The sequence below is a fragment of the Oncorhynchus clarkii genome, unplaced genomic scaffold, assembly GCF_045791955.1.
Source record: "Oncorhynchus clarkii lewisi isolate Uvic-CL-2024 unplaced genomic scaffold, UVic_Ocla_1.0 unplaced_contig_2111_pilon_pilon, whole genome shotgun sequence".
NCBI classification, from domain to species: Eukaryota; Metazoa; Chordata; class Actinopteri; order Salmoniformes; family Salmonidae; genus Oncorhynchus; species Oncorhynchus clarkii.
The window spans coordinates 55784-77500 of record NW_027260994.1 but is presented as its reverse complement, the minus strand read 5'-3'; the positions used below and the strand labels follow the sequence as shown (position 1 = coordinate 77500).

The following is a 21717-nucleotide window of genomic DNA, read 5'->3' as shown; positions in this document are numbered from 1 at the left end:
CCATCCCTCCCTCTCTCTGTCGCACTCTCTGTCGCCATAGCAATCCCTTGGCTCTGTCTCTCTCTTTCTTAAACAGACTGACAAAGGTGACTAAACAGCTGGAAACGTTTGACTCTCCCCAGGCCTCCCTGTGTGTGTGTGTTTCAGGGCCTCCCTGTGTGTGTGTTTCAGGGCCTCCCCGTGTGTGTGTGTGTGTTTCAGGACCTTCTTGTCTCCCAAACACAGTATGTGAGGCCTCAAAACTGACACAGAGAGAGTGTGTGTGTGTAACACACTGTGAATATTTACCTGCCCATTTTTCCCAAATTCCAACTCTGACAAAAAGACTGATTCTTCCAGGGAGATATACAACTATGCAACCAGGAGACTAAATGAAGAGATAGAGGGGGGGGGGGGGGGGTCTGTGTGTTTGTTGTGTAATGGGGCTTGGGGAGACAGACAGACAGACAGACAGACAGACAGACAGACAGACAGACAGGTTAGACAGACAGACAGGTTAGACAGACAGACAGACAGACAGACAGACAGACAGACAGACAGACAGACAGGCAGGTTAGACAGACAGACAGACAGACAGACAGACAGACAGACAGACAGGCAGACAGGTTAGACAGACAGACAGACAGACAGACAGACAGACAGACAGACAGGCAGACAGACAGACAGACAGACAGACAGACAGACAGGTTAGACAGACAGACAGGTTAGACAGACAGACAGACAGACAGGTAGACAGACCGTCTGTACCTGGTCTAGACATTGGCTGCGTAGATAGCGCATGGCCTGTTGAATGCTCTGGGGCAGGGGTTGACCCGTACGCTGGACGTTCAGCAGCAGAGGCACGCCAAACACATTCCGGTCTTTGTAGTCCCGCACCTTGATCCGCTTCATAAACTTCGGCACAGCCCTGCAACCCACACACAACACACACACATAGGTTAAAATAATATAACAGGTTAAAATAGCCAATAACAACACACACACACACACACAGAACATATACACACACGCACACAGAACAGACACACGTACGCACGCTCACACAAACGAGTGTCACACACACACACACATGGTTTTGCAACAGGAGTAAAGTAGGTGTTGGACTTTGACCTCTGTCCCTGTCCTCTGTTACTGTACTATCAAAGCAGCGGTAACATTGTAAATGTCCACTACAGAAAGCAGCCAACATGATGACTACCACACACAGCAAACTACAACACTCAATCCAACCGCTTCTGCTACTCTGGTCCTGGACGGACGGCTACTCGGTGTATGTGTCTGTGTGCAGGGTTTCATTCCAACCCAACAATAATACACCTGCCGTGTGTGCAGGGTTTCATTCCAGCCCAACAGTAATACACCTGCAGCGTTGTGGAGGCAGGAACAACAGCTCTCCAGGACTGGAGCTAGAGATGCCTGTACTGTTTAATCAGACAGGATTTGACAGTATAGGGTCCTTCAGACCTGCACCTACAAGGCCACAGGATATTGTTAATGAGAATTGGTTCCCAACTGACAAACCTAATGAATAAAGGTTGAACACTAAACAAATGGGAAGAGCAGTAGTTTACTGCTACGCTGAATCACCAACGCTAACATTAGCATTAGCACATGTCACGCTACCACCTAGCTAAGGTGGGGGTTTGTGTGGGTTCTGCAGAAGCCTTCTCCCAGTTTATGAGAGGGAGGATAAACACAAAGACAATAGAAACCGGGAGGGAGGAGGAGAGGGTAGGGGGGGGGGGGGGGGGGGGGGGGGGGGGGTTCGTAATGGTGTAAACATCCGCATCCGCACTTTGTGTTTGTGCCTCAGGCCCCTAACACTGACCATGTCACAGTGTGTGTGTGTGTGTTTGTGCCTCAAGCCCCTAACACTGACCATGTCACAGTGTGTGTGTGTGTGTGTGTGTGTGTGTGTGTGTGTGTGTGTGTGTTTGTGCCTCAAGCCCCTAACACTGACCATGTCACTGTGTGTGTGTGTGTGTGTGTGTGTGTGTGTGTGTGTGTGTGTGTGTGTGTGTGTGTTTGTGCCTCAAGCCCCTAACACTGACCATGTCACTGTGTGTGTGTGTGTGTGTGTGTGTTTGTGCCTCAAGCCCCTAACACTGACCATGTCACTGTGTGTGTGTGTGTGTGTGTGTGTGTGTGTGTGTGTGTGTGTGTGTGTGTGTTTGTGCCTCAAGCCCCTAACACTGACCATGCCACTGTGTGTGTGTGTGTGTGTGTGTCTGAATGTCAGGTGTTCTACCGCTCTCCGGGATGGTATAATGGTTTTTACAAGAGCACACATGTTTATGGGTGTGTATGTATCGTGTGCTTTTAAGTGTGTGTGTGCTACTCGCTTCTCAGAAGAATGACCACAGCTTGGTAAATGAGAAGGGAACATGCTACGATCCCAGAAGGGAATTCTGGGTATGTTCAGCCAAGCCTCCAGCTCAAAAATCAAATGGTCTCAGTGATTAAAAGACCTGACATAAGCCTGCCATAACCCTGTCGTAAGCCTGTCATAACCCTTTCTCTGCCCCTGCCACCCTGGAGAAGGCGTGGAACTTCTCTGACTCATTGAAGCTGGGTGGGGTGAAGACAAGCACAGCACTATACAGAGATTTGAGGTGAGGCTCGAGCTATTTGCTTTGTCCAGATCATGAAGCTAGGTTAGATAAGAAGATGGAGGGAGGGAGAGGTGGAGAGAGAGAGAGAGAGTAAATTAGATAGAGAGAGAGAGAGAGAGAGAGAGAGAGAGAGAGAGAGAGAGACAGACAGAGACAGACAGACAGACAGACAGACAGACAGACAGACAGACAGACAGACAGACAGACAGAGTTACGGTGAGGGATAGAGAAATAGAAAAGGGAGATTGACAGAGAGAAAAGAGAGAGAATTCCATGTAAGATAATTGATAGAGGAATACATCCCCTGGTCTGCAGTCTCAACAGTCCTCACAGACATCCCCAGAAGGACGAGACACCAAAGGGGATACTGAGTGACATTGGACAATCTCGAACCAGTGGCCATAATCTATAATTGCATGATGGAGAGGGGGGGGGGGGGGGGGTGTTCGGTCATTTCGGTAATTTTCGAGGACTGGGCCTACAGACTCGGCCACCAGGTCTTCATTTTAACAGCCTGTGCGTGTGAACTCTGTGATTGCCCCCGTCAAAAGATGACAACGTATACCAGTGCACCAGCAATTAGCTAGCCTGGGAAAAGAATGTTGAAACCCCCCTTACGTTCAGACCCAACAGGCTGCTATCTCTGGGAGAAGAGTGGGAGGAATTCCAACTAGAGGAAAAATAGAGCCTATGATTGTTGTGGTTGTCTATTTGTTTGTAGGCCTAGGCGTCAACTAGCGCTATTGGAGCAGCATGCTAGGCTATAGGCTAACAAGGGTTTTTATACATTCACTCGATATCATTTTTGGGGCCTGCATTTTCAGCTGTTTTCGTGTGAGACCTCGTGTGAGAAAAAATTCCAATGTGTTTGCCACAAACTCCAAGTCTTATGAACCTTAACTAATCAAAATGGCCGCCGCCGACTCACCAGCTGAAGCCGTGTTTGTTGGTGGGGGTGTGTTTCTCCAGGAGGGCTGTAAGCTGGAGCAGGCAGAGCTTCTGGAGCAGGTTCATCTGCAGTACTGACTGGCAGCCCATCTGCCGCTGGGCCCAGGAGTGACTGGGCCGGTGGGAGGCCTGGAAACTGGGCCAGCGCAGTTTCTGAGGCCTTGGGTAGAGACAAATATATGTGTTAACCTAATATATTGCACAGCAAACAGAGAAATACTATCAGGCTATCAGAAGCACAATCAAACTTCAAAATACAAAAGCACAAATGTTTGCAAAGAATTTCATATAAATATATATCAAATATGTGTGTAAAATATACAAGTCAATATATATTGGTTAACGTATATTAGGGAAAAATAAACAAAACACACAAGTGTTCACACACAGAGACATATAGGAGAAGATACGTCTTCATCATTTTCAGAACTTGACCAGAGGTCATAAAGCCCTCTCCTCTGACAAGGTAACTAGCAGGACATCCATCCAGACGAGTCCTATGACCCCTGTGTTAAGAGATGCTCACTGGGATAACAGGGATTGATCGAGCCCAGAGGATCCCAACTCCGTTCCTCCAGTAGAAGTACACATTTTTATTGTGGCCCTGGACAAACACACCTGATTCAACTCGTCAACTAATCATCAGGCCCACAATGAGTTGAACCAGGTTTGTCCGATGCTACAACAAAACCAGGTGCTTATGGGGGAACTCAGGGACTGGAGTTGGGAAGCACTGGTCTCGCCTGGCTGTCAGCGGCTATGGGAGCGTCGGAAACCTTCTGGAATTCTGCCTGTGGATTCCTGAGGGAATGGCTGCATCGTCGCGGAGACGGATCGGCATTCCCGAGATCCGAGGTATTCACTGCACCTCATCGCCGTGACAGCCGGTTAAGTAAGGGTCAGGGCTGGGAGAGTCGTCTCAACTTGTCCACTCTGTCTGTGTGTTCCTCCCTCCATCTGACTTTATTTCTGTCTCTGTATGTACCTCTACCCATCTCTCTCTTTCTGTACCTCTACCCATATCTTTTTCTATTTCTGTACCTCTACCCATCTCTCTCTTTCTCTTTCTGTACCTCTACCCATATCTCTCTTTCTCTTTCTGTACCTCTACCCATCTCTCTCTTTCTCTTTCTGTACCTCTACCCATATCTCTCTTTCTCTTTCTGTACCTCTACCCATCTCTCTCTTTCTGTACCTCTACCCATCTCTCTCTTTCTCTTTCTGTACCTCTACCCATCTCTCTCTTTCTCTTTCTGTACCTCTACCCATCTCTCTCTTTCTGTACCTCTACCCATCTCTCTCTTTCTCTTTCTGTACCTCTACCCATATCTCTCTTTCTCTTTCTGTACCTCTACCCATCTCTCTCTTTCTGTACCTCTACCCATATCTCTCTTTATGTACCTCTACCCATCTCTCTCTTTCTGTACCTCTACCCATCTCTCTCTTTCTGTACCTCTACCCATCTCTCTCTTTCTGTACCTCTACCCATCTCTCTCTTTCTGTACCTCTACCCATCTCTCTCTTTCTGTACCTCTACCCATCTCTCTCTTTCTGTACCTCTACCCATCTCTCTCTTTCTGTACCTCTACCCATCTTTCTCTTTCTGTACCTCTACCCATCTCTCTCTTTCTATTTCTGTACCTCTACCCATCTCTCTCTTTCTATTTCTGTACCTCTAACCATCTCTCTCTTTCTATTTCTGTACCTCTACCCATCTCTCTCTTTCTATTTCTGTACCTCTACCCATCTCTCTCTTTCTGTACCTCTACCCATCTCTCTCTTTCTGTACCTCTACCCATCTCTCTCTTTCTGTACCTCTACCCATCTCTCTCTTTCTGTACCTCTACCCATCTCTCTCTTTCTGTACCTCTACCCATCTCTCTCTTTCTGTACCTCTACCCATCTCTCTCTTTCTGTACCTCTACCCATCTCTCTCTTTCTGTACCTCTACCCATCTCTCTCTTTCTGTACCTCTACCCATCTCTCTCTTTCTATTCCTGTACCTCTACCCATCTCTCTCTTTCTATTTCTGTACCTCTAACCATCTCTCTCTTTCTATTTCTGTACCTCTACCCATCTCTCTCTTTCTATTTCTGTACCTCTACCCATCTTTCTCTTTCTCTTTCTGTACCTCTACCCATCTCTCTCTTTCTCTTTCTGTACCTCTACCCATCTCTCTCTTTCTGTACCTCTACCCATCTCTCTCTTTCTGTACCTCTACCCATCTCTCTCTTTCTGTACCTCTACCCATCTCTCTCTTTCTCTTTCTGTACCTTTACCCATCTCTCTCTTTCTGTACCTCTACCCATCTCTTTCTTTCTGTACCTCTACCCATCTCTCTCTTTCTGTACCTCTACCCATCTCTCTCTTTCTGTACCTCTACCCATCTTTCTCTTTCTGTACCTCTACCCATCTCTCTCTTTCTATTTCTGTACCTCTACCCATCTCTCTCTTTCTATTTCTGTACCTCTAACCATCTCTCTCTTTCTATTTCTGTACCTCTACCCATCTCTCTCTTTCTATTTCTGTACCTCTACCCATCTCTCTCTTTCTGTACCTCTACCCATCTCTCTCTTTCTGTACCTCTACCCATCTCTCTCTTTCTGTACCTCTACCCATCTCTCTCTTTCTGTACCTCTACCCATCTCTCTCTTTCTGTACCTCTACCCATCTCTCTCTTTCTGTACCTCTACCCATCTCTCTCTTTCTGTACCTCTACCCATCTCTCTCTTTCTGTACCTCTACCCATCTCTCTCTTTCTGTACCTCTACCCATCTCTCTCTTTCTATTCCTGTACCTCTACCCATCTCTCTCTTTCTATTTCTGTACCTCTAACCATCTCTCTCTTTCTATTTCTGTACCTCTACCCATCTCTCTCTTTCTATTTCTGTACCTCTACCCATCTCTCTCTTTCTCTTTCTGTACCTCTACCCATCTCTCTCTTTCTCTTTCTGTACCTCTACCCATCTCTCTCTTTCTGTACCTCTACCCATCTCTCTCTTTCTGTACCTCTACCCATCTCTCTCTTTCTGTACCTCTACCCATCTCTCTCTTTCTCTTTCTGTACCTTTACCCATCTCTCTCTTTCTGTACCTCTACCCATCTCTTTCTTTCTGTACCTCTACCCATCTCTCTCTTTCTGTACCTCTACCCATCTCTCTCTTTATGTACCTCTACCCATCTCTTTCTTTCTCTTTCTGTACCTCTACCCATCTCTCTCTTTCTGTACCTCTAACCATCTCTCTCTTTATGTACCTCTACCCATCTCTTTCTTTCTGTACCTCTACCCATCTCTCTCTTTCTGTACCTCTACCCATCTCTCTCTTTCTGTACCTCTACCCATCTCTCTCTTTCTGTACCTCTAACCATCTCTCTCTTTCTGTACCTCTACCCATCTCTTTCTTTCTGTACCTCTACCCATCTCTTTCTTTCTGTACCTCTACCCATCTCTCTCTTTCTGTACCTCTACCCATCTCTCTCTTTCTGTACCTCTACCCATCTCTCTCTTTATGTACCTCTACCCATCTCTTTCTTTCTCTTTCTGTACCTCTACCCATCTCTCTCTTTCTGTACCTCTAACCATCTCTCTCTTTATGTACCTCTAACCATCTCTCTCTTTATGTACCTCTACCCATCTCTTTCTTTCTCTTTCTGTACCTCTACCCATCTCTCTCTTTCTGTACCTCTACCCATCTCTCTCTTTCTCTTTCTGTACCTCTACCCATCTCTCTCTTTCTATTTCTGTACCTCTACCCATCTCTCTCTTTCTATTTCTGTACCTCTACCCATATCTTTTTCTATTTCTGTACCTCTACCCATCTCTCTCTTTCTATTTCTGTACCTCTACCCATCTCTCTCTTTCTATTTCTGTACCTCTAACCATCTCTCTCTTTCTATTTCTGTACCTCTACCCATCTCTCTCTTTCTATTTCTGTACCTCTACCCATCTCTCTCTTTCTGTACCCCAACCCATCTCTCTCTTTCTCTTTCTGTACCTCTACCCATCTCTCTCTTTCTGTACCTCTACCCATCTCTCTCTTTCTATACATCTACCCATCTCTCTCTTTCTGTATTTCTACCCATCTCTCTCTTTCTGTACCTCTACCCATCTCTCTCTTTCTATTTCTGTACCTCTACCCATCTCTCTCTTTCTGTACCTCTACCCATCTCTCTCTTTCTGTACCTCTACCCATCTCTCTCTTTCTATTTATGTACCTCTACCCATCTCTCTTTCTGTACCTTTACCCATCTCTCTCTTTCTGTACCTCTACCCGTCTCTCTCTTTCTGTATCTCTACCCATCTCTCTCTTTCTGTACCTCTACCCATCTCTCTCTTTCTATTTCTGTACCTCTACCCATCTCTATTTCTGTACCTCTACCCATCTCTCTCTTTCTGTACCTCTACCCATCTCTCTCTTTCTATTTCTGTACCTCTACCCATATCTCTCTTTTTGTACCTCTACCCATCTCTCTCTTTCTCTTTCTGTACCTCTACCCATATCTCTCTTTCTGTACCTCTACCCATCTCTCTCTTTCTCTTTCTGTACCTCTACCCATCTCTCTCTTTCTATTTCTGTACCTCTACCCATCTCTCTCTTTCTGTACCTCTACCCATCTCTCTCTTTCTGTACCTCTACCCATCTCTCTCTTTCTGTACCTCTACCCATCTCTCTCTTTCTCTTTATTTCTGTACATCCTTCTTTATCCCTCTTTCTATGTTTGTTTGTGCACCTCCATTCCACCACTCTCTCTCTCACCCACCTTCTCACCCTCTCTCTCACCCTTTCTCTCTCTCAACCCTTCATCCAAAACACTTAAGAATGTTGAATTGAGGTCGCCAGTCCTTCATCTTAACACACAGGACATTTTCTCAAATGGGGACAATAACAATATTGGTGATATCTATAGATTGATTAACAGAGAGGTGATTAATTAATTAATTACTGACCTGTTAGATCTGGTGAGAGAGGCTCCCACTCCGGAGTCCCTCCTCTCCCTCATGGCTTCTTCCCCTTCTCCTTCATCCCCCTCTCCTTCTTCCCTCTCTGCTTCTCCCAGAGGGTTGCCCGTGCTGTCCTGGTCGCTCCCGTTGTCCGTCTCCTCCAGCCGGTTCTGCAAAGGTGAGGATGGACAAGGAGACGCTGAATCCAATGCCGAATCCGAATCCCCCTCTTCTTCTTCCTCTTCGTCATCCTCTTCTCCGGCTGCCATCCTGTCCGTCCAGGCGTTGACGAATCGCTGCAGGCCGTTGACACATTCCAGCACATCCTCCAACTTTGGCCCCTCCCCTTCATTGTCTTCATCGTCTTCCTCGCCTTGATAGGCCACGTTGGGCACGTTGTCATAGAAACTCAGGCGGCTGTCCGCTGAGCCGGTGGAGCCGCAACGCGTTTGGCATCGACTACCGAGATAGCGCGGATCGGCATTTCCACTTTGCGGTGGTTGTTTGCCGTCGCCGAGCGCTTTGGGGAATGTGCCCGGTTTGTGGCCTTCGGGAAGGTAGAAGAAAATTACGCCTTCTTCCTCCTCTTCCTCCTCCCTCTCTCCGTTGAGGCGACCACGCTTGCTTTGGTTTTGCTCAGCCACTATCCGGTTACTAGGCTGTTGCTGAGGTGGTTTCTGTCTGGTTTTGGGCTGGGTTGAACCTGGGGGTTGTTGTTCTCCAGGCGGCTGTAGGAACACGCTTAACGGGTCAAAACCTTCCAGGTACATCCCACCTCTCTTACTGGCTCCCACCGCGGTGCTGTGGCTTCGGGTTCGTGTCACCGGGCTCGGGGTGCTAACGGTGCTCCCGCTGCTTGCTTCTGATTGGCTACTGCCCGTGCTTCCGGAGCTCCCCATGCTGCCACTGCTGGTCTGCGTGGAGTAGGATACACTCCTGTTACGGTTCAGGGTCATGGTTTGGGTCGGGTTGAGGGTGGAGATGTCAATGCAATTGAGGCGCTGTAGCTTGTCGTCGTCTAGTCCTTCTTTGATGACCGGCCCGCTGATCTCCAGTTTGGAAGGTCTTCCCCCGCCTCCGTTCTTCTTCTTGCTATTGGAAGTGGCGCTCCTCAGTCTGATGCTCTCCATGCGCTTGAGGAAACTCTTGGCCCGTGAGCGCGTGCTCTTCCCTCCTCTAGTCTCGCTCCCTCCTCCTTCTATCCCTCCTGTTCCCACAATTCCACTGGGCTTGTCGTCGAAGGAGAAGTGACCTTGGGTCGTCTCCAATGGTGAGTGCGGATGGCCGTCAGACAGCGAGTCCTCGGTGGCGCCACACGATCCGCCCGTGCCCGAGGAGGAGCACATGCTGGCCATCGAGTTGGCGCGGGTGGCGCCCGCCGCTGGGGTGGCATCGCTAGATGTGGCACCATCGACTATCCCTCCCTCTCCCACACTCCCGCTGCTGTGAAGCGAGGCCACCTCGGGCTGCTCGCTGAGATCCGTCAGCACACTCTCTGAGCTCAGGCCCTCGCGGAGCTGCCCCTGACTGGCCGAGGGTCTCTGGACCTGGGGGAAGGGCGGTTGGTTTCCACCCGGGAGGAAGAAGACATCCAGCTCCTCCAGGCGAGACCAGCGCTTGCTGTCCCGCTGGAAGGTCCAAAGGCCACTGATGGCGCATGGCTCTTCCTCATCTGAATCCTCACTCTGGAGTAGAGAGAGAGAAGACAGAGGGGGCAGGTTAGCGTTTTTCGTCATGAATCTTGTTCTGGAGGCAGCTCTGCAGAGTGGTCAATAGCTGGCACGGCCACAAAGTAACAAAATCTCAAACCTAAACTTAACCCTAACCTTAACCTTAACCACACTGATAACCCTAATGCCTAACCCTAACCTTAACCACACTGATAACCCTAATGCCTAACCCTAACCTTAACCACACTGATAACCCTAATGCCTAACCCTAACCTTAACCTTAACCACACTGATAACCCTAATGCCTAACCCTAACCTTAACCTTAACCACACTGATAACCCTAATGCCTAACCCTAACCACACTGATAACCCTAATGCCTAACCCTAACCTTAACCTTAACCACACTGATAACCCTAATGCCTAACCCTAACCTTAACCTTAACCACACTGATAACCCTAATGCCTAACCCTAACCACACTGATAACCCTAATGCCTAACCTTAACCTTAACCACACTGATAACCCTAATGCCTAACCTTAACCACACTGATAACCCTAATGCCTAACCCTAACCTTAACCACACTGATAACCCTAATGCCTAACCCTAACCTTAACCACACTGATAACCCTAATGCCTAACCCTAACCTTAACCACACTGATAACCCTAATGCCTAACCCTAACCTTAACCACACTGATAACCCTAATGCCTAACCCTAACCTTAACCTTAACCACACTGATAACCCTAATGCCTAACCCTAACCTTAACCACACTGATAACCCTAATGCCTAACCCTAACCTTAACCACACTGATAACCCTAATGCCTAACCCTAACCCTAACCTTAACCACACTGATAACCCTAATGCCTAACCCTAACCCTAACCTTAACCACACTGATAACCCTAATCTTAAATTAAGCCGAAAAGCAAAAAAAGAAAACATGAATTTTTGCAATATATCCCATCTAGTGAAAATCTCTCAGTTCTGCCTCTAAGATTCCTGACAATAAACGTCGACCCGCTGGTGACACATTATCACTATAAGAAGAGAAGAAAAATGCACAAAGAAATTACAGTTGAATCAAAAAGACGTCATATTTTCAAGATTTTCTTTCTCTGTTTCATGAACAAGGTTTTAACATGAAATCTGTTTCTAAAAGGTGAATGGCCATGAAGTCAAACGAGCCGCCCTGTATTCTGTCCAGATGACCTTCCATTCCCTCAGAGTGCACTGCTTGAGACCAGGGCCCATAGAACTCTGGTCAAAAGTAGTGCACTATATATGGAAACGGGTGCCGTTTGGGACATGGCCTTTGTGTGAGAGCAGCAGGGATATTCACAGACAGCAGATCTGTGAACATTCCTCAACTCCCTCCAGACCGCTGGAACATTTCACAGAGATAAGATTCACACACAGCTGGTTAATGGTTGTTATTGTGTTGGAACTTATCCCTGACCGTGAAAACGACAACAGAGTCTCACTATCTTTCTCTCTCTTACACACACACACACACACACACACACACACACACACACACACACACACACACACATACGTCCCGAGGGGAGTCCAGAAAATTCCACCCCGATCCGAGAAGTTCACACGCCAGCCGACCAGGCTAGGGCAACCCCCCCACCCCCACCCCCACAGATGTGTAACTACCCTATCGTCCCCACAGGGCCAGTCTGTCCCCCTAATTCAGGAAAGTGAAACTGCCTGCCGAGGGGACCCGGGAGCCGGGGGGCAGAGGAGGGGCGCGGGAGTCTCCAGACTTCACAGGCGCCTCCTTCACGGTGGCTGAGAGCGATGGGGACAAAAGTCCATAAAATAAAACCCCGGGTCCTCATTTTATGACCCCACTCTCCACTCACCACGACACACACTGGCCTTTCTTACTTCAGCTTTGATCGCGGCGGCCAGAAACTCTTTCTGTCTGATATACTGACTGGCGTCGTGAAGACCATCGTGGGGGAGTTTGACTTTGGAGCTCAATAGCAACCATGTCAATACCTAGAACTACCTAGATGGCCAGTCTTATCTTCACCTGCATTCAGCCACTCCTGTGTCTGTCTGATATACTGACTGGCGTCGTGAAGACCATCGTGGGGGAGTTTGACTTTAGAGCTCAATAGCAACCACGTCAATACCTAGAACTACCTAGATGGCCAGTCTTATCTTCACCTGCATTCAGCCACTCCTGTGGGTGTTTTGATACGTCCTAAACAACGCTGCGTCTCTGATTTCAACAACTACGGGGAAGAGACGTGAGGAAAACACATTTCAATAGAGGGAGAGGTAAACACTTACATTTTAGCAGACGGTCTTATCCAGAGAGACGTACAGCAGCAATTAGGGTTATGGGTCTGGCTCACGGGCACATGGACAGATTTTTCACCTAGTCAGCTCGGGGATTTGACCCAGCAACCTTTCAGACTTAACCACTAGGATACCTGCCGCCCTCTATAGACAGAGTAGGGCTGGAAGTCTATGCTGACTAGGGAGGTTAACAACTGTCAGTCTGAACAGAGAGCCAGTACCTCCTTTGGCCCTTCTCTGTTGACTCCTTGATGAAAAGTGACACAGCGAGATACCAACTCACACACACACACACACACACACACACACACACACACACACACACACACACACACACACACACACACACGGCTCAAGGAACTAGCTTGTTTAAGACTTTAGGTAATTACAGAATGGAGGTTAATGGGAGGAAGATCTTGACAAACAACAAAACTTCTTAGTGTCCTGGTGGATTAGTTTGTGGTGGTTTTGGTTAGTTTGGTTTAGTTTGGTTGAGTTTGGGGTAGTTTGAATTAGTTTGGTTTAGTTTTGGGTAGTTGGAATGAGTTTAGATTAGTTTGGATTAGTTTGGGTTAGTTTGGCTTAGTTTGGGGTAGTTTGGGTTAGTTTGGGGTAGTTTGGGGTAGTTTGGTTTAGTTTGGATTAGTTTGGGGTAGTTTGGGGTAATTTGGTTTAGTTTGGGATAGTTTGGGATAGTTTGGATTAGTTTGCGGTAGGTTCTGGGGATCATGGCCAATAGCTGGCTTGTTTTTAATTTAACCAATGAAACCAGGGCCAATAGCTGGCTTGTTTTTAATTTAACCAATGAAACCAGGGGGAGAGAAATGAGAAAGCAGCGACATACTATTCCCTTTTATGGACAATGATATGAGGAAGTGATGTTTGTGTGTGTATGTCTGTATGTGTGTGTGTGCGTGTGTGTGCGTGTGTTCAGGATCAGGGCTGAGGAAGAAGGGCCAGCCACGTGAACAGCAAGCCCTTAATTTGGACATAAAAGCTATCTTTCCTTGCCTTGGGCTCTTCATAAAGGGCTTGATAAAAAGACAGGTGCCTTTTCATTAGAAGAGAAGAGAGAGAGAGACTTTCACACCCCAGGCTATATAAGGAGGTCGGAGTTGGAGGACAGGTAGGAAAAACTCAACTGGGGTTGGAAAAGTTCTGAAGAATTAGGGGATTTTTGGGTGTGAAAGAGTGGAAGAGGAAGAGGAGGGATGAACTTACTCTCTTTCTCTGTGGGGAGATCTCCAGTCTCATCAGGGCACACTTGTTGAGGGTGTTCAGTCTCCTGTAAATATATACAGATACACAATCAGATACATAAACACACACACACACACTTCGAGGAGTCCTAGCAAAAGCCCCAACAACAAGCCTCTGACAGAGACAAACTCGTGAGAGAGAAAAGACAGGAAGAGAGAGAGAGAGAGGAAGAGAGTGAGAGAGAGAGAGATGAAGAGAGAGAGAAGAAGAGAGAGAGAGGAAGAGAGTGAGAGAGAGAGAAGAGAGAGAGAGAGAGAGAGAGAGAGGAAGAGAGAGAGAGGGGAAGAGAGAGAGAGCGAGAGAGAGAGGAGGTGAGCAGCTAATGAGGCGCTGAAGGATAAGCCGGGATAAGAGGGGAAGAAGAGAAGGAATGAAAAGAGAGAGAAATCAGCTAGATTGGCGACAACAAGACGACAAAGGGGGGGGGGGGCTTATCCCGCTGGACACCTGGCGAGGGGGTGGGGTGTAGTAGTATTCGTAGTGTGTGTGTGTGTGTGTGTGTGTGTGTGTGTGTGTGTGTGTGTGTGTGTGTGCATGCGTGCATGCGTGCGTGCGTGTGTGTGTGTGTGTGTGTGTGAACTCCCCTCTGAAGAGCTCTGAAAGCAGATCATGTGACAATGGAGGGAGGAAGGGGTTGAGAAAGGGAAGGATAGAAGGAGGGATGGAGAGAGAGGGATTGAGGAAGGGGTTGAGAAAGGGAAGGATAGAAGGAGGGATGGAGAGAGAGGGATTGAGGAAGGGGTTGAGAAAGGGAAGGATAGAAGGAGGGATGGAAAGAGAGGGAGTGAGGAAGGGGTTGAGAAAGGGAAGGACAGAGGGAGGGATGGAGAGAGAGGGATTGAGGAAGGGGTTGAGAAAGGGAAGGATAGAGGGAGGGATGGAGAGAGAGGGATTGAGGAAGGGGTTGAGAAAGGGAAGGATAGAAGGAGGGATGGAGAGAGAGGGATTGAGGAAGGGGTTGAGAAAGGGAAGGATAGAAGGAGGGATGGAGAGAGAGGGATTGAGGAAGGGGTTGAGAAAGGGAAGGACAGAGGGAGGGATGGAGAGAGAGGGATTGAGGAAGGGGTTGAGAAAGGGAAGGACAGAGGGAGGCTCGAATGGAGAGATGACTTCTGAAGCCTTGCTTCAATACACTATTCCCTATTTAGTGCACTGCTTTTGACCAGGACCCAAACTCTGGTCAAAAGTAGTGCACTATACAGGGAATAGGGTGCCATTTGGGATGTAACCTAGATCAACTGGAAAAGTCCACTCACTCCTGATAAATCTGATAGATGCACTTTGAACAACTGTATTTAAATGCATGGAAGTTAAGTCACCGGTCCCAGGAGTCAACTGTTCAGTAACAGAGGAGGCTGGTGAGGGGAGGGCTGCTCATAATAATGGCTGGAAGGGAGTCAATAGAATGGTATACTTTTAGCCCATCCTCCAATGGTGAACAAAAAGATGGCAGAATTCACAGGGCAAGTCATTGTTTTAGCACTTTCCACTGACTGTCTAAAGTACGGCGCGCCACATGGTTCAATGTGCCACCAAATCAGCACAACTCTTTCTGTTTATCCAAAGTGCAGGCGCCTTGAAGGTCAAATTGGGATAATGTATACTCTGCCAGTGACCATAAAAAATGAAAAGCTATAATAAATAAATAAACAAATAAATGATAATAAAGGAAACAACAAAATAAAAATGAACCAATAAAGAACGGAGAGCTGTGTACAGTGGGCAAACTTAGGAAAAGGTTTCATTTGTGGTAAGTGCATGTGGGCCACCATCTTCACGCACCGCCGCTATTGAAAGTGACACCATAGGACCTTTACCACTGACATGACATTACATAACATGATAGATAGCCCTTTAAATGTTACCCACAACCCCTTGGGCCGAGAAGCCACCCAGGTGTGGCGAAAGGAGGGAATGATATAGATTTATTTTCTTTAAAAACAACAACAAGAACATAGCGTGACCGTGGAGACGGAGCGAGGGAGGGAATGTGGAGCGATAAGACAAGAGAGATGGAGAGAACAGGACAACGGTACAAAACGTCTCTAATTGGAGAGAAGTAAACATTTACAGCCCCCACGGTACATGTATCATACCTCATCACTTAGAGACAGAGAGAGAGAGAGGGAGGGAGGTGAGAGAGGGAGGACAGAGAGGGAGGACAGAGAGGGAGGATGTATGGACAAGCTGAAGAGATAGAAGCATAATGAAAGAGAAAGAGGGAGAGAGGGAGGTACAGAGAGAGGCAGAGTTAAAGTTAGACAAAAGCGATGGATGCAGAGTGAAAGAGAAAGCAGGTGGGAGTCAGAAGAGAGACAGAGAGAAAGAGGCCGAGGGAGAAAAGAGAGGCTTATCGCGTCCCTCTTTCATCTCAAACCCAACCTGCAGAGCATGCCATCTTTGAAGATATACTTTCTTCGGTATGCACTATGCCTTCCCCTATTGCAGAGTAGATGAACAGATAGACAGATTTAGAGAAGAAGAAAAAATAAATAGACAATGGAACATAAAAGTGGGTGAAGGTTGAGAAAGAGAGGAGATGAGGAGGATATAGAGAGGTGAGGAGGACATAAAGAGGTGAGGAGGACATAGAGAGGTGAGGAGGACATAGAGAGGTGAGGAGGATATAGAGAGGTGAGGAGGACATAGAGAGGTGAGGAGGACATAGAGAGGTGAGGAGGACATAGAGAGGTGAGGAGGATATAGAGAGGTGAGGAGGACATAGAGAGGTGAGGAGGACATATAGAGGTGAGGAGGATATAGAGAGGTGAGGAGGATATAGAGAGGTGAGGAGGACATAGAGAGGTGAGGAGGGGAGAGAGAGGTGAGGAGGACATAGAGAGGTGAGGAGGACATAGAGAGGTGAGGAGGACATAGAGAGGTGAGGAGGACATAGAGAGGTGAGGAGGGGAGAGAGATGTGAGGAGGACATAGAGAGGTGAGGAGGACATATAGAGGTGAGGAGGATATAGAGAGGTGAGGAGGATATAGAGAGGTGAGGAGGACATAGAGAGGTGAGGAGGGGAGAGAGAGGTGAGGAGGACATAGAGAGGTGAGGAGGACATAGAGAGGTGAGGAGGACATAGAGAGGTGAGGAGGACATAGAGAGGTGAGGAGGGGAGAGAGATGTGAGGAGGACATAGAGAGGTGAGGAGGGGAGAGAGAGGTGAGGAGGGGAGAGAGAGGTGAGGAGGACATAGAGAGGTGAGGAGGGGAGAGAGAGGTGAGGAGGGCAGAGAGAGGTGAGGAGGACATAGAGAGGTGAGGAGGACATAGAGAGGTGAGGAGGACATAGAGAGGTGAGGAGGACATAGAGAGGTGAGGAGGACATAGAGAGGTGAGGAGGGGAGAGAGATGTGAGGAGGACATAGAGAGGTGAGGAGGGGAGAGAGAGGTGAGGAGGGGAGAGAGAGGTGAGGAGGACATAGAGAGGTGAGGAGGACATAGAGAGGTGAGGAGGACATAGAGAGGTGAGGAGGACATAGAGAGATGAGGAGGAGATAGAGAGGTGAGGAGGACATAGAGAGGTGAGGAGGACATAGAGAGGTGAGGAGGATATAGAGAGGTGAGGAGGACATAGAGAGGTGAGGAGGACATAGAGAGGTGAGGAGGACATAGAGAGGTGAGGAGGATATAGAGAGGTGAGGAGGACATAGAGAGGTGAGGAGGACATATAGAGGTGAGGAGGATATAGAGAGGTGAGGAGGATATAGAGAGGTGAGGAGGACATAGAGAGGTGAAGAGGACATAGAGAGGTGAGGAGGACATAGAGAGGTGAGGAGGTGAGAGAGAGGTGAGGAGGACATAGAGAGGTGAGGAGGGAAGAGAGGTGAGGAAGGAAGAGAGGTGAGGAAGGAAGAGAGAGGAGAGGAGGGAAGAGAGAGGAGACCTACAAGAATGCTCTACAGGTTCAGTTGTTGACTTCTGGAGAAGTGAGAGATGAAGAAAAAGAGAAGTTGAGGAGAAGTCTCACCTGCACAGAGCCTCGATGGCATCACGGTCCAGGAAATCATGGTCCCTGGTCACAGACACAATCTCAATGGGGAACAAGCCATCTGAGAGAGAGAGAGAGAGAGAGAGAGAGAGAGAGAGAGAGAGAGAGAGAGAGAGAGAGAGAGAGAGAGAGAGAGAGAGAGAGAGAGAGAGAGAGAGAGAGAGAGAGAGAGAGAGAGAGAGAGAGAGGAGAGAGAGAGAGAGAGAGAGAGAGAGAGAGAGAGAGAGAGAGAGAGAGAGAGAGAGAGAGAGAGAGTTTTTTGATGTCTTTAATTGCACCAGTAAGCAGACACAATCCATTGCAAACTATGTAGCTCTCTGTCAGACATTGGGTTACTGTCTTCACAAATGTCCACCTGATCCTTTCCTCCCCCCACACACAACCCACACACATCCGACACACACCACAATGAAAGCTAAGAGGAAGTGGTGTCTTAGCCGGCCAAACAAACACAGCTGTACCATTCAGACCTGGGCAGCAGGGGGGTGAGTGTGGGCGGGGGACGACAGTAGAATGACAATAGGTACTCCTGCATTAAAGGAGTCCTCTGATTATCTCACTCTCTCTTCTCTATATCACTCTATTAAAGGGGCAAGTTGATGAAACTCACTTTATTAAAGGGGAAATCTGGGATTCAAACTCACTCTAAAAAATGGCGCCCCACTTTTAACCAGGGCCCGTACGTTTCCGGTTAGAAGTAGTGCAGTATAAATAGAATAGGGTGCCATTTGGGACGGACCCTGATGTCTGCTGGTGAAGATGTGAGTAAAAACGTGTGAAAGAAGAAGACAGATCAATTATAAAGGAATGTATTGGACGGAGGCAAGAACGCAATGATGACCCTAGTCGGGGTATCCTACAGCTCCTAGCCTCCTAGCTACCTAGTCCGCCTCCCAATTGGCACCCTATTCTATTTATAGTGCACTACTTCTAACCAGAAACGTACGGGCCCTGGTTAAAAGTAGGGAGCCATTTTTTTGGGGACGCAAGCCTAAGGGCCAACGGTGATAAGAAAACGGCGGCTTTTCTATTCGCCTTCCACAAGCTGTACTGTGACAGTACTATCTGTCTGCCTTATCTGCTGTGGGGCAGGAGTCCCTTACAGCCAGAGATAATAGAACAGAGAATGTGCCGGGATAAAGACTGGGGGGAATGTGTCGTGTGTCAGCACGTATTCTGTCCTCATCAGAGTGACCTGGTATGAGTCAACATAGCTCATCACAAAGCTGTCGGATGGAGGGTTTGGTGTGTGTGTACCTCTCTTTGTAATTGTGTGTGTGCGCGCCTCTGTATGTGTGTGCTTCTCTCTCTCTCTCTGTGTGTGTGTGTGTGTGTGTGTGTGTGTGTGTGTGTGTGTGTGCGTGCGTGCGCCGGCTGTCACACACAACCTTAATCACCTCTCCAAAAACATGGCGAACGTCCCAGTGTCTTGGTAGATAGAACACCCAGCACGGTTCAATGGCAACGACTAAGGAACTGTTGACAAAGCTAGTTGTATCATGCTTTAAGGTCCCTCGGATTACATAAAATGGTGTGGGCTGTGTGGGCACGTCTTTAGGTTACGTATGAGGACACCTTATGGCTTCAGGGTTTTGGTAATTGTTTCACTTGTGTGTCTGCAACATCGAGGTTCACTGAGGCAAAACAAAAACACACCGCTGGCACCTCAGGAATGTGTGTGTGTGTGTGTGTGTGTGTGTGTGTGTTTCTGCATAAGCAAGGCAACTTGGCGGGGAGGGGTGAATTAGCACTTCAAATGATAAAAGGATTGTAGGACCATGGAGATCGAAGGAACGAGGACAGGAAGAGAGGAGTCTTGCGTGTCATTGGACTCTGCAGTCTATAGAATGTTCTGGACTTCAGCTCTAGCTCAATAAAAATACCAACTTTGGAGACGACGTCAACAGAACAGCCTGTCTTGTGTTTGTCCATTAAAATTAGCATAGCGAGTAGATTTGCTCAATTTAACATTTGAGGTTCAACATTTTAGGTCATGCCAGTCTGTCACATTGAGTTAGCCTGTAAACGGAAGAGTCGACAGACTGGAAGAAAATTAAGGGTGGGTTCTCTCTCTCTCTCTCTCTCTCTCCTTCTCTAAAATCAACCATGACTTCATCAGATGGCAAGATATGAACTGTGTAACGTTAATTTGCCCTGATGTTTGGTGAGAAAACAGCTCTCCTAAAGTTCACGTGACCAAGAAAATCTACCACCACCAGGATTTCACTGTTACTGTGACATTTTCACACGGTCTGTGGGAAAGGGGACATTGGCAACAAATCATAAAGCTCGGGCCAGCGATGATGTTAGCTTTTCCCATTCGCCTCGGTCATTCGCTTGTGACCCCCTTGTGCCAGGGACAGATCAGGCACAGCTGTGGACGGCTGTCGCAGGGGTTCTTAGGGGTCCTTACCTTCGTACAGCTGGGCGTACTGTGGGAAACCGGCAGCCCGGAGCCAGGTGCACGCCTCTTTGGCCTCCATCTCTGCAAGGGAGGGAACAGAAAGACGACCTTTGAGATTTAAAATCCCCTTTATTGGGTCAAAATCACTTACTACAGAAACACACTCAAAACCATCACTTCAGTCCTATAAATCAAATCAAATCATAGAGATCAAATCAAAGTTTATTGGTTGCGTACACAGTTTAGCAGATGTTACCGCGGGTGCAGAGAGAGGATTGTGTTACTAGCTCCTAACAGCGGCTCAAAATGTATCCGCTGACATATAACACCACCTGGAGTAGAAGCATGATTGGCTGTAAATGTTTTTTCAGTGGTCAAAATGGGACCTGAAGTCTATCCACACAGTTCAGTCTGACACAGACCTCTTGTCCCTTTTTAGTCCCGGTCACTACCCTCTCACATGCTCCCCAAGACCCCAAAACCACAGTTCAGTCTGACACAGACCTCTTGTCCCTCTTAGTCCCGGTCACTACCCTCTCACATGCTCCCCAAGACCCCAAAACCACAGTTCAGTCTGACACAGACCTCTTGTCCCTCTTAGTCCCGGTCACTACCCTCTCACATGCTCCCCAAGACCCCAAAACCACAGTTCAGTCTGACACAGACCTCTTGTCCCTCTTAGTCCCGGTCACTACCCTCTCACATGCTCCCCAAGACCCCAAAACCACAGTTCAGTCTGACACAGACCTCTTGTCCCTCTTAGTCCCGGTCACTACCCTCTCACATGCTCCCCAAGACCCCAAAACAACAGTTCAGTCTAAAACAGACCTCTTGTCCCTCTTAGTCCCGGTCACTACCCTCTCACATGCTCCCCAAGACCCCAAAGCCACAGTTCAGTCTGACACAGACCTCTTGTCCCTCTTAGTCCCGGTCACTACCCTCTCACATGCTCCCCAAGCCCCCAAAGCCACAGTTCACACCAGCCGTGTCAGCCGCAGACGCGCAGTGTGTGTGTGTGTGTGTACGTGTTACCGGGTCGCGCTGAAACGTTTCTTCCGCGTCACTTTAGCGTAGTCGCAGCGTTTCCTTGAGAAGACCTGTCTTGTAACCCTTCAGTGTTTTTGGAGTTGTGATGTTACATTTCCTAGGGAGCCGCTAAGTGACGTCGATGGATGTCGGGGTGGGAGACACAGTGTGTCTGGAGGAGGCAGACTCCCCCATTAGCAGTAATAAGCCCCTTTATAATCCACGTGCCAAATGGTCACCGTGCCCCACCCTCCACCATGTTGGCTCCAGCAGCCACACCCCTCAGTGTTCCTCACACACACAACAGAATCAGTGGCCCCCGGCCCTTTAAAAAAACACCTTCAGTAAAATGCCCGCGACCGCAACCCCCCCCCAAAACATCTGCTGCTGTCGTATCGGCGATCTATGCAATCAGTCATCACAATTGTAGAATAATGTTCCTTTCTTTCTTTCTTCCTTTCTTTCTTTCCTTTCTTACAGGTTAATGGATGTGTTTTGTGTCTCGGAGCAGGATTGGAGTAGTAATTACAGCCGTTGGA

General features: G+C 48.0%; 1 protein-coding gene across 1 annotated transcript in view; it reads right to left on the bottom strand.

Moving 5' to 3' along the window:
- The window catches only part of LOC139402964 (rho GTPase-activating protein 7-like), a 40070-nt gene that overhangs the window by 9711 nt on the left and 8642 nt on the right, over positions 1-21717 (bottom strand). Inside the window, exons 2-7 of the mRNA XM_071146779.1 lie at positions 20162-20233; positions 17728-17809; positions 13716-13779; positions 8509-10187; positions 3541-3720; positions 748-907 (exon numbers count right to left, since the gene is read on the bottom strand). Coding sequence (XP_071002880.1) covers positions 748-907; positions 3541-3720; positions 8509-10187; positions 13716-13779; positions 17728-17809; positions 20162-20233 — 2237 coding nt within the window. The remainder of the gene's footprint in view (positions 1-747; positions 908-3540; positions 3721-8508; positions 10188-13715; positions 13780-17727; positions 17810-20161; positions 20234-21717) is intronic.